The 13,693-nt window shown below is 35.5% G+C and overlaps 1 protein-coding gene across 2 annotated transcripts in view; it reads left to right on the top strand.

Annotated features, from left to right (window-relative positions):
* Positions 1 to 13,693, top strand: part of ATRNL1 (attractin like 1) — a 705,727-nt gene that overhangs the window by 244,949 nt on the left and 447,085 nt on the right. For both annotated transcript variants that reach the window (XM_059054362.2, XM_067024581.1), the window contains exons 22-23: positions 9,291 to 9,385; positions 13,260 to 13,338. In XM_059054362.2, the coding sequence (XP_058910345.1) occupies positions 9,291 to 9,385; positions 13,260 to 13,338 (174 nt within the window). The remainder of the gene's footprint in view (positions 1 to 9,290; positions 9,386 to 13,259; positions 13,339 to 13,693) is intronic.

Raw genomic sequence — 13,693 nt, 5'->3', positions numbered from 1 at the left:
AAAAACACATTAAAGATCAAGGATCAAAAGAAAAAAGTTCTCTGAACACTTATTTTAACAAATTTCCACCTTTTTGGCCCTAGTTATGGAAGTAATGTGTGTTTCATTCTAGAAAAGAAATAGACAAAAAGACAAACTAAAAATCACTGAGGGCTTCCCTGGTGGCGCAGTGGTGGAGAATACGCCTGCCGATGCAGGGGACATGGGTTCGTGCCCTGGTCTGGGAAGATCCCACATGCCGCGGAGAGGCTGGGCCTGTGAGCCATGGCTGCTGAGCCTGCGCGTCTGGAGCCTGTGCTCCGCAACGGGAGAGGCCACAATAGTGAGAGGCCCGCGTACCACACCACCCCCCCCCAACACACACAAAGAAATCACTGAAATTCTTCTATCCAGAGAAAATTATTGGTAGCATTGTATCAGATACTTTCCCAGTCTTTTATCTGTGTAATGACACTGTGGTAGGCTGAATAATGGCCTCCCCCTCCAAAGAAGAAGTCCACATCCTAATTCCTGAAACTTGTGAATATATTACTGTAAATGGTATAAATGGTAAAAGGGGATTTGCAGATATGATTCAATTAAAGATTTTGAGATGAGATTTTCCTGGGTTATTCTGGTGGACCCAGTGTAATTACATGTGTTCTTCTGAAAGGGTACAGAGGGAGATTTGACTACAGTAGTGAGAACTGTGATGATGGAAGGAAGAGGTTGGAAAGAAAGGAGGGAAGGGGTCATGAGCTAAAGAATGAGAGGTCTTCAGAAGCTGGAAGAGGCAGGAAGTGGATTCTTTTTGAATATCCTCCAGAAGAAACCACCCCTAACACTCTGGTTTTACCCTGTAAGACTCATTTGGACTTCAGACTTACAGAACTCTATAAGAGAATAAATTCATGTTGCTTTAAGCCACTAAGTTTCTGGTAATTTGTAACAGCATCAGTAAGAAGCTAATACACACTTTTAGTGTATTTATTTCTTTTCCAAACATGGCATGACAAAGGAAATATTTCTCAGAATGATTTTTCTTTAATTTGTCCTTAATATCTTTAGGTATGTCATCTGTTCTCTTGTAACTACCAGCATATCATACCTTTAAATTAATTTTATTCATTGTTTTTTTCCATATTGGCAGTTTTAAAATCAAATAAAAATTATCTTATTTTTGACATGAAATCTGTCCTCAACAAATTTTTATTCACCTTGCATAATTGAGACTTTATGTCTGTTGATTATCAACTCCTATTTTTCCCCTCCTCTCAGCCCATGGCAACCATGTTGCTACTCTCTAATTTTTTGGGCTTGACTATTTTAGATACCTCATATAAGTAGAATTATGCAGTATTTGTCCTTCTGTGACTGTTTTATTTCGCTTAGCTCCATCAATATCATTCTGGGTGTTTATCCAAAAGAGTTGAAATCAGGATCTTGAAGAGATAATAGCATTACAGTGTTCATTGCCACACTGTTTAATAGAGTCAAGATGTAGAAATAGCTTAAATGTTCATTGATGGTTGAAAGGAAATCCTGTAATATATGACATGAATGAAACTTGAGGACATATAGGCAGCTTTTTTAAAAGCTCTTTTAAAATTTTCCATGTGAAATAATTTCAAATTTGCAAAAAATGTGCACTTTTTAAAAATGACTTTGACCCTTGGAAAGTGTTGGACAGTTATTTTATAGAATATCCTTCAATTTTTTTTTTTTTTTTTTTTTTTTCCGGTACGCGGGCCTCTCACTGCTGTGGCCTCTCCCGTTGCGGAGCACAGGCTTCGGACGTTCAGGCCCAGCGGCCATGGCTCACGGACCCAGCCACTCCATGGCATGTGGAATCCTCCCGGACCTGGGCACGAACCCGTGTCCCCTGCATCGGCAGGCGGACTCTCAACCACTGTGCCACCAGGGAAGCTTCTTCAATTTGGTTTTGTCTGATGTTTTTTCATGATGAAATTCAGATTATGCATTTTTAGTAAGGATACCACAGAAGTGAGGTGTATTTTTCTCAGTGCATCCTGTCGGGAAGCATATGATATCAATTTGTTCCATTATTGGTGGTGTTGCCTTTCGTCACTTGTTAATGCACAATGTCTACCAGTTTTTCCACTCTAAAGTTACTGTTTTTATTGTATTTAGTGAGTGTATTATGGGGAAATTCTTTGAAATTATGTAAATGTCCTATTTCTCACCATACTATCACCCACTATTTTTACCATACATTGATGTTCTTGCCAAATGGTGAATTTCTATTCTGTTATTTCTTCTGTTTCCTTTACAGTTATTAACTATAAGGAAGAGCTGTCTCTTCTCCTTCATTTATTTGTTTATTCACGTATTTGTATTTATCAGTATGGACCCATGGAGATACACACACACACATATTGTGGCTTATGATAAATTACTATTATTATTTATTTTACAGCTGAAATTGCTCTAGATTTGGCCATTGGGAACTCCCTCAAATTGTCTCCTCTGTTGTTTTGGCAAGACTCTATCATTCTCTGAGTACTTCCTTATTTTCTGACACAATAAGACATTTCAGACTCATATTGTACTTTCCAGCCCTAGCCCTGTAATCATTTTTCCAAGAAGCCATGGTTCCTTATATTGGAGAATGGTGTTTAGAAAGAAGAACCTGGGAGCTAAGTATGCTCATTGGTTCTGGGGCATTAATCTTTCTTTCCTTTAAAAAATGTTATTATTTTAATAATTAAACCACCAAGTATATTCTTTTTTTTTTTTTTTTTTTTTTTTTTAGCGGTACGCGGGCCTCTCACTGTTGTGGCCTCTCCCGCTGCGGAGCACAGGCTCCGGACGCGCAGGCCCAGCAGCCATGGCTCACGGGCCCAGCCGCTCCGCGGCACGTGGGATCCTCCCGGACCGGGGCACGAACCCGCGTTCCCTGCATCGGCAGGCGGACTCTCAACCACTGCGCCACCAGGGAAGCCCCCCAAGTATATTCTTATTCTCTTTTTGAAACTCTACTATCTTGCTTTAACAGAAACTTGTTGTATCCTGAAACGTGACTCTTCTCTAAGGGAAGTGTTGACTGTTTTTTCTTTCCCAGTTGTCGACCCCTTAGAATCTAGACATAGAAATAGTATCAACCTTTCTTCCTTTGAATTTGACAAATAACCGCTTTTCTTTACGTACTCAAAAATTTCATCTCCTTTGAAGCAATATTTTACCTCTCCTCGTTGCTGCCTTGCACTGAAATCCTGTGCACCCCATTTAATCTTCTATCCATTTAATACTTTTTCACCTGCCTATTATCTCTCTTGACATCATTCTTGATTTCAATTTCCACATGTACTTTAATTATGCATTAATTACATTGTGTTCAATTTCCAAGAAGGTTTATAGGACTCGAATACTCTGTACTCTCAGGATAGCTTTATTATAAGCAGAGGATATACATTGAAAGTGGTCTGGAGATCTTAGATGTTAGGGCTGACTATATAGTTATAGCAATTAAGGTGGTGTGGTTTTATTGTGTTAAAATAGCCCCCAAATAAGAACTGTAGGTATTTATATTTTTATATTATATCTGGCCACATACTGAAATTTTTTATTATTTTAGTAGCTTTTTAGTTGTGTTATATTTCTTTGTAAACAATCTGATTTTAGACATAAGAAGGTTAACTTTGTTTTCTTCTTTTATTCTAACTTGAAATCTGTCATCTGTTCACTGCCAGACCTTTTTGCTATGCTATTTCCATATCTGTATTTGTCTCTTAGTTGTAGTATTTGTATAAATAATTTTTTTTCAGGATGAGTATGCAGATCTTATATTTTAGGGCATTTGCTTATCTGGAATTATCATTATGTTGTTTTTCTATGTAGACAGGATGGTTGAGTATATATATTTCATAAAATATTGCTTCAGTTTCTTGTCTTTTGACATGTTGTTACTCAAGATCACCTAGCATCTTGCCTAATCTTGCTTTCTAAATAACTAATTTGTTTTGTATGAATATGTGTGTGTGTGTGTGTGCGTGCGCGCATGTGTGCACATGCCCATATGGATATGCCTGGATGTCTATTTTTTTAATAACAGCTTTATTGAGATATAATTCATATACCTAAAGTCTCACCCTTTTAAAGTGTACATTCAGTGATTTTTTTAGTATATTCACAAGGTTGTGCAGACATCACCACTGTCTAATTTTATGACATTTTCCTCACCCCTAAGAGAAACCCAGTACACATTATCAGTCACTCCTCATTCTCCTTTCCCCTAGCCTTTGGCAACCCTTTTTCTCTCTTTAAAGATTTGTCTACTCTGAAATATCATATAAATGATATCATGGAATATGTGGTTTTTGTGATGACTTCTTTTATTTATCATAATGTTTTCAAGGTTCATCCATGTTATAGCAGGTATCAGTACTTCATTCTTTATGGCCAAATAATATCTTTTTATCTTTTATGCAGGGCATTTCCTTTTAACATTTAGGTTTGAATCTTCAACAGATTTTTTATCATATATTTAACATATATGTGCTCCTTTTCAATTTGTTATGATTGTCTGCTTTTAACAGCATTTTCCCTGCATATGGTGAAAATATCTATGTCTAATATTCCCCTTGAGTGATTTTCATCTCTGTCCTATTCTGGGAGGCTTTTTCAGATTTGACCTACATGAACTGGTTCAGAATTATGTTTTAATTCCTTTATTTTCTGATCCATTATTTTTAATTTTTCCATATCATTACATTTTGTTTTTGTTTTGTTTCTTACACTTTTAACTTACCTAACTCTTTTTATTGTAGTCTTCAGTGTTATTATCTCATCTTTCATCTTTAATTATGTGGGGTTTTTTTAGATTTTCTTTTTCCTTTCGTGTATACTGCATAGATATTTTAAATGACTAAACATCTTTCTCATATTAAATAATTATATATACTCTATTATTGACAAAATATTTTTCTCTTTTCTCACTATGCAAGTCAAACTAACTTAACAATACAAAAGATGTCAATTTTTACTTTCTCTTTATTTTCATGATTTTGTTTTCATTTATACAAGCAGAATTTGGAGCCAGAAGTATGAACAGCCTCATATTAACCTTAAGGTCTACCAAGTTCATATAAAAAGTGAAAGAGGGACTTCCCTGGTGGTCCAGTGGTTAAGAGTATGCCTTCCAATGCAGGGGACGTGGGTTTGATCCCTGGTCGGGGAACTACGATCCCACATGCCTCAGGGCAACTAAGCCCACGCACTGCAGGTGGAGAGAAGCCCGAATGCCGCAGCTGAGACCTGATGCAGCCAAAAAATACAAATAAATAAATATTTTTAAAAAAAGTTAAAGAGATGTAAAGAAGAGTAGCTCTTCTTCATATACATTTACCCATATTTGTAGGCTTCACTTTTAGATCCAATTGAGAAATTAATTGCCAGTATCTAGTTTTCCTGGACTTATCAGAGGTAGTTTGCTGATTGTTAGCCAGAATATTTAAGAGCCAGCTGTATCATTTACAGTTGTTCCAAACTTCAGGGCTGAGTCTATGAAATCAGAGGGTTGATTTACGTAGTGTTTATGGTTTTCTTCAAGCTTTGAAATATATCTTTGGTATTTTTTCTAGTCACAAAGTTATCAAATAATTGTCTCTACTCAGTAAGATATTTAAAAATGCACAATGCAGTTTATCTTTTTTTTTGACTATGAAAGTTTAAAATATGCTGAAAAGTATAGTACATATATTTTCATATGTATAGTATATATACCTTTGTAGGACATAAAATTTTAAAATTATTTACCTACCAGTGAGTTTAATAAAGCTTAACACTTTGCTATGTTTCCTGCAGCAACATAGGCTCCACCTCTGCTAACCTTAGTGCAGGGAGGGGTGCTGTAGTCTCAGCAGCAGGATTTTCTTAAGACTTCCTTTTTTTTTTTTTTTTGTTATGAATTTGTTGGTGCTTCCAGATTACTGCTGGTCTAGCACACAGGTGGGGAGAGATATACAGGAAGCAAAAACAAACAAATAAACCCCCTACAAACACAGGGAACTTATGACTGGGTCATCCCTTGAGTTTTGAGGTCACAGCCTTTTACCTACCCAAGGACATTATTCTAAATTTTCTTTTCTCTCCTTTCTTATCAACTGTTTCTTTTCTACTAAATTTTATGTATGCCAAGCAGTATAAAAACATGCTCTTTCTCCCAATTTAAAAAGGAGCTCTCTTCCCTCACTTTATCACACTTACTCCTCCTGCTACTTTGTCATTTCTTTGTACTTATCAGTAATTCAGTAAGTTTTTTGAGTTGATTTATAGTCAAACATGACTTTCTTTTTTATACCATAATAAAGTGGTTCATTAAAGCAGTACAAAAACTTATTTTCAAATTATGCACATTTGCATAAACTTGGATGTATTTAAAATTTTAATGTTTTATGTTCTGTACCCTACTTAGCTAAGAAGTTCAGAGTAAATTACAGCATTAAGGTACATGTTTTAAGTGCCAGTTAATTATTCATTTGCAAACCCCCTAAAATACAGCAACATGATATTTAAAATTAGGGAGAGAAATATATCTCCTGGTTAAGTGGAAAATTGTACAGTTGACTTCTGGAAGACTTTAAGCAGGTTTAAAAGGAAACATTTTCTGTAGAATTCTAAACTCTCTTCAATTTATAATATTACTTGAATTGAGTAATGCTCCTACTAATTTTGCTCCAGGATTCAGGCTTATTTAATTGGCCACCTGACATTTGGATTGATCATTACCATACATAATATACATTGTACTGACCTTGTACTTCCAACTCTAATAAATAACAATAGAGAAATCAAACTTGAATGCCTCGCCAAGAATTTGGTGACTGTGGCTGAGGGTGAGAGTCCATAAAGGCAAAAGAATGTCCATAAGCCTGGGACACTGCAACCTCTACCCAGAGCGGCTCAGGTGTCTCAGTCACCAGTCCCTACCTCCTAAAGGCCGCCTGCTCCTGACTTCTTCATGCTTAGTTTCAAGCTAGAAAAAAGTAAAGATAGTTATTCAGACAAGCTTTGGCAAATAGATTTGAAATGTTTACTTTTTCTCAGTGGTATTTTCCCTTTATTCTGAATTGATGTTATCTTTCCTTAATATTGCAGCCGTACTTCTAAAATCTTCTCAGCTGCAATTGACCAAGGTGATCACTATTCTCTTTTCTAAACACTGTATTTCTTTGGCCCCCGGGACACTAAATTCTGGTTTTCTTCCTGTCTCATAGGTTGCCCTCTCAGTCTCCTTTAATAGGCTTCTTTTGAGGATTTTTTTTTTTTTTTTGTGGTACGCGGGCCTCTCACTGCTGTGGCCTCTCCCGTTGCGGAGCATAGGCTCCGGGCACGCAGGCTCAGCGGCCATGGCTCACGGGCCCAGCCGCTCCGCGGCATGTGGGATCTTCCCGAACCGGGGCACGAACCCGTGTCCTCTGCATTGGCAGGCGGATTCTCAACCACTGCGCCACCAGGGAAGCCCCAGAGGATCTGATTATTTAACAGTGGTTTGCCTCAGAGCTCATCTCTTGAACCTCCTCTCCATCTACAAATGGTGATTCCTTGGCTTCATGGCTTTAAATCCCATCAAAAATGCTGATGATTTCCAAATTGTTATCCACTAGACTCCTGAGCTCAAAATATCCCTTATATATTCAATATGTAACTCAGACGTAACATCTTCGAAACTAAGCTTCTAATTATTCCACACTCCCAACAAATAGAACCTATTCTTCTCACCCATCTCAGTTAATACAGACGTTTTTCTCGTCTTGGGTCAAAAAAAGTTACCTTTCTTTCTCTAAAATGCTACATCTATTTATTTAGCTAACCCTGTTTGTGACACCTTCCAAGTACCTCCACTGCTCTTCCCATCTCTACCTTCACCTCTTGCTAGCATTCTTGCTGCAGCCTCTTCACAAGAATCTGTTAAGGCTCATTCTTTTGTTGAGGCGTTTGTACTTGTTTCCTCTGCCTGGATTACGTTTTCTCTTGTAAACACCATGGTTTATTCTCTTACTACCTTTGATCTTTAAATGTTCCTTTTCAAAGTTGCAAGCATACTCCTACCTGGACAGAAATTTCTCTCCTCTTCACTGGCTTATTACTCTTACACTTATTGTCATGTTATACTATATGCTCAAATTATTTATTAATTTTCAGCATCCATTTGATAGAATATAAATTGCATAAGGACAGAAATCTGTATCTTTTATTGTTTTTTATCTCCAGTGCCTAGAGCAGCTCTGGCCCATTGAATTTGCCTTGTATTTTCTGGCAGTCAGATGAAAAGCAGAAATGTGACCTATTACATAGTTTTCATTATCACGGATAAGCATGCCTATAATAAATTCTTAGAAAGACAAAGTGTTGCCTTATACTAAATTATATAATAAATATATAGGGTGGATCTTATAAAACATAAAGTAAGCAACATAAAGAATGATGCTTTGATAATAAATCCAGTGATATTGTTCCTATCTTTACTTTTAATTTTAATAGTGTTTAATGGCTGAGGGGATAACATGAAAGGTATGTATCCAAAAGATAGAAGTCACTTCTATTTAAATAATTGGAAATATTTTTAAAAAGCTGGCAGTTTAACATTATGAGTGATACTTCACCTTTGTGTAACATGGGAAACTATTCATGACCTATAACATTTAAATGTTTTACCTTGGTTTCAGTATTATTATACATGAACAAAATTTAAAAATGTTTACCACTGAATTCTTTTTACCAGTTGTTAATAATATAGAGTCACTTTTGTAGAATGATGCTTATCACAGAGTCATTTAAAAACTGCTGAAAGTAAAAATTACTACAATAATAGGTCCAAGTAAGTGCATTATGGCATGTGATGAAATATTATTTAGCTACTAAAATTCATGTTTTCAAAGAATTTTGATTTTATGAAACTAGGATACCAAAATGTCTCCCCGTCTTTCTAGCTACAGAATTATAACTGGAATAAAATGCACCAAAATATTACCTGTATTTTTCTCTGATTGTAAGATTGTGGATGACTTTATTTTATTCTCTTGTGTAGTTTCCAGAATGGCTACAGTGTTTGTAGAACCTTTATAATAGCAAGAGAAGTAATAAACAGAATTTTGAAGAGTTAGGACTACTTTCATATCTATATTTTGCTTTTTGTTGCTTGATAACAAAGATTTATATTTTGCCAGTCTTGAATAGGCTAAGAATTAATGATAATTTTCAAATCTGATATGCAATATATTTTTACCTAACTTTTGTTTGTCAAACAATTTTTAAAAGTACATATCAGATTGTATTTTTTTTCCCTACAGACAGCCTTTTGATTGATTATCAGTTTACATTCAGCTTATTGCAGGAGGATGATCGCCATCATACCGCCATAAACTTCATAGCAAACCCAGAACAGGTGAGAAGATAATTTAACTTTTAAAATATCAACGGATACAGCTTTTCATCATCTTTCATTGTAATTGTACCTCTTCTCCGAATTATCACACTGTAGGGCTTTTGTAGAAAGACTAATTCTGTTAAGTTTTTCTTTTCGTAAGACCTAGTTATCTTTGTGATTCAGAGAATTTGTGAGCTTGATATTTCAGATTTTGTAAACAGTCCTACAATTTATGCATCATTTCTATTATTTTTCAGGCTTACAACAGCGTTTATGCTTTTAATTACGTTCTGAAACTGGGAGTTGTCTTTTTTTTTTTTTTTTTTTGCGGTACCTGGGCCTCTCACTGTCGCGGCCTCTCCCGTTGCGGAGCACAGGCTCCGGACGCGCAGGCCCAGCGGCCATGGCTCACCGGCCCAGCCGCTCCGCGGCACGTGGGATCCTCCCGGACCGGGGCACGAACCCGCGTCCCCTGCATCGGCAGGCGGACTCTCAACCACTGTGCCACCAGGGAAGCCCTGGGAGTAGTCTTTTTGAAAATATAACCCAAAGCTTCAAAACCCAGGCTATCTTATATATATATATTCTTTTTTAAAAAATATACTGTTACATAGTAGTAAATTTTCATTATATTTTTTCTAAATCAACTGTCTTATCTGAGTTATATGAATGCTAGGTTTTAAAAAAATATTTTTATTGAGATGTAATTGACATATTACATTGTGTGAGTTTAAACTGTATAATATGCTGATTTAATATGTGCATATATATTACAATATGATTACAAACATAGCATGAGCTAACACCTCTGTCATGTCACATAATTATAATTTTGAGGGGGCAATAATTAAACTCTAGTCTCTTAGCAACTTTGAAGTTCATGATACAGTATTTGTTGTCTATAATCACTACATCATGCGGTAGATCTCTAGGATTTACCTGCTGTTCTCAAGTTCGTACCCTTTAGCAACTGCTTCTGGGGGAGAAGTTCTCAGGGTTGTGCACCTTCTCCCCGTCTCTCTGGGTCATGTTGGCTGTAGTGAGCCACCCACATTTTGTTTGTTTTCTTCTTAGCTGATGTCAGATGTCCACACATGCTTGTTCTCTCAGTGCTCTCCGTCTTAGTGGAGACAGAAATAGGTCCTTTGGGCAGTACCATTGAAGGACAAGTATGTTGGATATATCCTACACTCTCTCTTTCCCCTGAGGGAGCAGTCACTGGCCAAGTTGATCTTTCTGATGTTGAGCTGTGCTGGCTTGGGGGAGGTGCTGACCTTGGTAAAGTGAAATTGTTCTTTTTACCCATTATAATGTGTCTATTCTCAGTTTCGTATTCATTTTTTTGTACTGCAACTTCTTAACTGGATTTTGGTCATGTCATAAAGGTGTTTGGTCCATATATCATTGTTAAATTGTTTTCTTTTTGTCAGGGATGAGTGCTGGGACTTGCTATTCCACCATCTTTGCTGATGTCGCTCTTTCTCAAGTGCTGTATTCTTACTATACATTAATCCAGCTTACTACATCTATATCATATATTTTAATAGTTCTTCAAATAGGTGAAACCTCAAAATGTATCCTGGCATTTGCTAGCTTCTTTCCTCTAAAATATTTTACTGAACTTGCCAACAAATAGTATAATTTAAATTTTCAATTTCCAGTAAAGTAAGAGCCCTCTTTCCCTTAAATAGGGAAATACTCCTTATTCCTTAGATTTTAAGGGATGCCTACATTATTGGGACTGCATTTAAAGTTTTGACTTTTAAATAAGGCTTTTTGAGGATGTCTTCTTACAAGTATAATACTCTCTTCACTGATGGTGTGTATTTTTATAAAGACATATTAATATGTCAGAAACTACATTTTCTGTTTAATAATAATGTTTTAATAAGTGCATTGTAAACACTGTAGACTTCTTTTTTATTGTGGTAAAACATACATAAAGTAAAACTTATCATTTTAACCATTTTTAGGTATACAATTTGGTGGCATTTAAGTACATTTGCAGTGTTATGCAACCATTACCACAATCCATCATCAAAATTTTTCATCAGTCCAAGTAGAATTTCTGTATCCATTAAGCAATAACTCCCTATTCCTCCCCTATCCCCAGCCTCTGGTAACCTTTATTCTACTTTCTGTCTCTTTCAGTTTCTGTGTTCCAGGTACCTCATATGTGTAATCATACAACATTTATACTTCCATGTCTGGTTTATTTCACTTAGCCTAATGTTTCAGTGTTTCCAGTGTTCATCCATGTTGCAGCATGAGTCGGAATTTAGTCTTTACCTTTGGCTTCTTGAATGTTTAATGGTAATTCCAAACTTGTAGAGTTCATTGAGGATATAAGACATTTAATATAAGTGGCTATCTGACTCACAATGTGGATGTGAGTAATACTTCTCTCCAATATGATCCATAGTGTCCTACACATAGGCTCAGATTAGCCATAATTCTAGTTTGCTTCTCTCTTGGCTATCCTCTCCTTCTTCAATTTCCAGAAAAACTTGAATTCTTACAAATGTCACAGCTTTCAGTTTTACTTTCTGCTGTATTGTTCAGTTGAAGCCAAGAGCCCAGACACATGTTTTTGGAAACTGAAGGACACTAAACTATCATGAGAAGTGCCACCAAGGATGCTTGTAACATCATTATAACTAATTTATAATTATATTTATACAATTTATAATTAAAGAGAAATTCAACTTGGAACAATTTCTGAAATTAAAATGGATTATTGGTCTGGGCTTCCTACTTATCCTACAAAAAAATAAAAAAATAGGTACCTTCATTATTTATGCATTTATTATATTTTGAAAACATATAATTCTAACCCACTGTACATTATCTCCAGCCAATGCTTTCATGTGAACAACTTCTGGAGTAGTTTCTTGTGTAATATCTTGCTGAGCTTATCCACATCTAACAACAATGTTCTAAATGACTAATTTTGTCATTTAATGTGGTAGTCACAGTATTACCTCTTCCAGTCCAGTATATTTCCTTGACCTTAAATGTATTTTATAGGGCTTTAGTTATGGTACCACATATTTCAGTAATGCCTAAACTTGAGAGGATGAACTAAAAATTCAAGAAGAGTTCTGTAGTTTCCTGTATCAGTTGCAAATTTTGTGTGACCTTTCTAGCAATAACACCAGTTATTCTCACATTTCCCCGACCCAAAATAAGGCACACACAATCATGAAGATGTGACTTCAAGATAAAAATAATGATTTAAGTTTTCTTAGGGGTACACTGTTTCTACCATGTTTTGTTTTCGTAGAAAAGCAACTATTCTATTTTTGAACCACTCCATTAATAATAAAAAAATCAACCCCTTCTCAGAGGTCAGCAATCATGCCTTCTTTCTGAGTCCCCTGGTAAGGAAGAAGATGAAGAATCTTATTTAATGTTCACAAGAAAGTCTTTAGGGAAGTCATGAAATCCCCATTTCAGAGATAAGGAAACTGATTTTCGGGAAGGAGAGGTAACCTTCCCTATATCAATCAGCATGTACCTTGAAGAGCTAAAATTTGAACCCAAGGTCGCCTGACTAGATGCATAGTCTATAAACTCATTTTGTTGCCTCATGAACATGATTTAATTAATATGAAGCTGCAATTGCTAAAATATTGAATTATAGCAGCCTCTGGCTTATGTAGAGAAGGCTAGATTATAGTAGGGAAGATAAATGGGAACTTTAAATACACCTTTGAATTTATCACCTATATTTTTTCATCAAAAAAGTGTAATTGGCGTCTACACTTCCTCACTTTAGTATTGACATGATGTTTACAGTTTGAGAAATATAGCATGGACATAATTAAAACAGTAAACATATCTATCTAGTATAATTTGATTTTTTTAACCACAATATTTTCTTTCTTGGTAGTCAAACAAAAATTTGGATATTTCAATTAATGCATCAAACAACTTTAATCTGAACATTACATGGTCAGTTGGTTCAACAGGTAAGAGAATTTTGTTGTCATGTGTCTTTCACTTCTGTTCCTATATGTAGGATGTTCTAATATGACCTTTTATGTTAATTTAAATGATTGAAATTAAAAAATATTATATGGCATATATATACTATATGCCATAATTATGCATATAATAATACCTGCTGTTTCAGGTAAAAATAATAAGTAGCATTATTAATAAAACTTCATTACTGTGTTAACTTTCTCCCTAATTCTATTAAAATTAGGTGGATAACAACATTTTACACTACTTAATTTTTTTTATGACAGTGTTATGAATTCCTGTGATTTTAATTAAGATAGATTACTTCTTTAATGACTAAAGAGGCTGAGATTTCAATTA

Source organism: Kogia breviceps, chromosome 2 (assembly GCF_026419965.1).
Source record: "Kogia breviceps isolate mKogBre1 chromosome 2, mKogBre1 haplotype 1, whole genome shotgun sequence".
Classification (NCBI taxonomy): Eukaryota; Metazoa; Chordata; class Mammalia; order Artiodactyla; family Physeteridae; genus Kogia; species Kogia breviceps.
The sequence above is the reverse complement of the archived record's forward strand: the minus strand, read 5'-3'. Positions and strand labels throughout refer to the sequence as shown.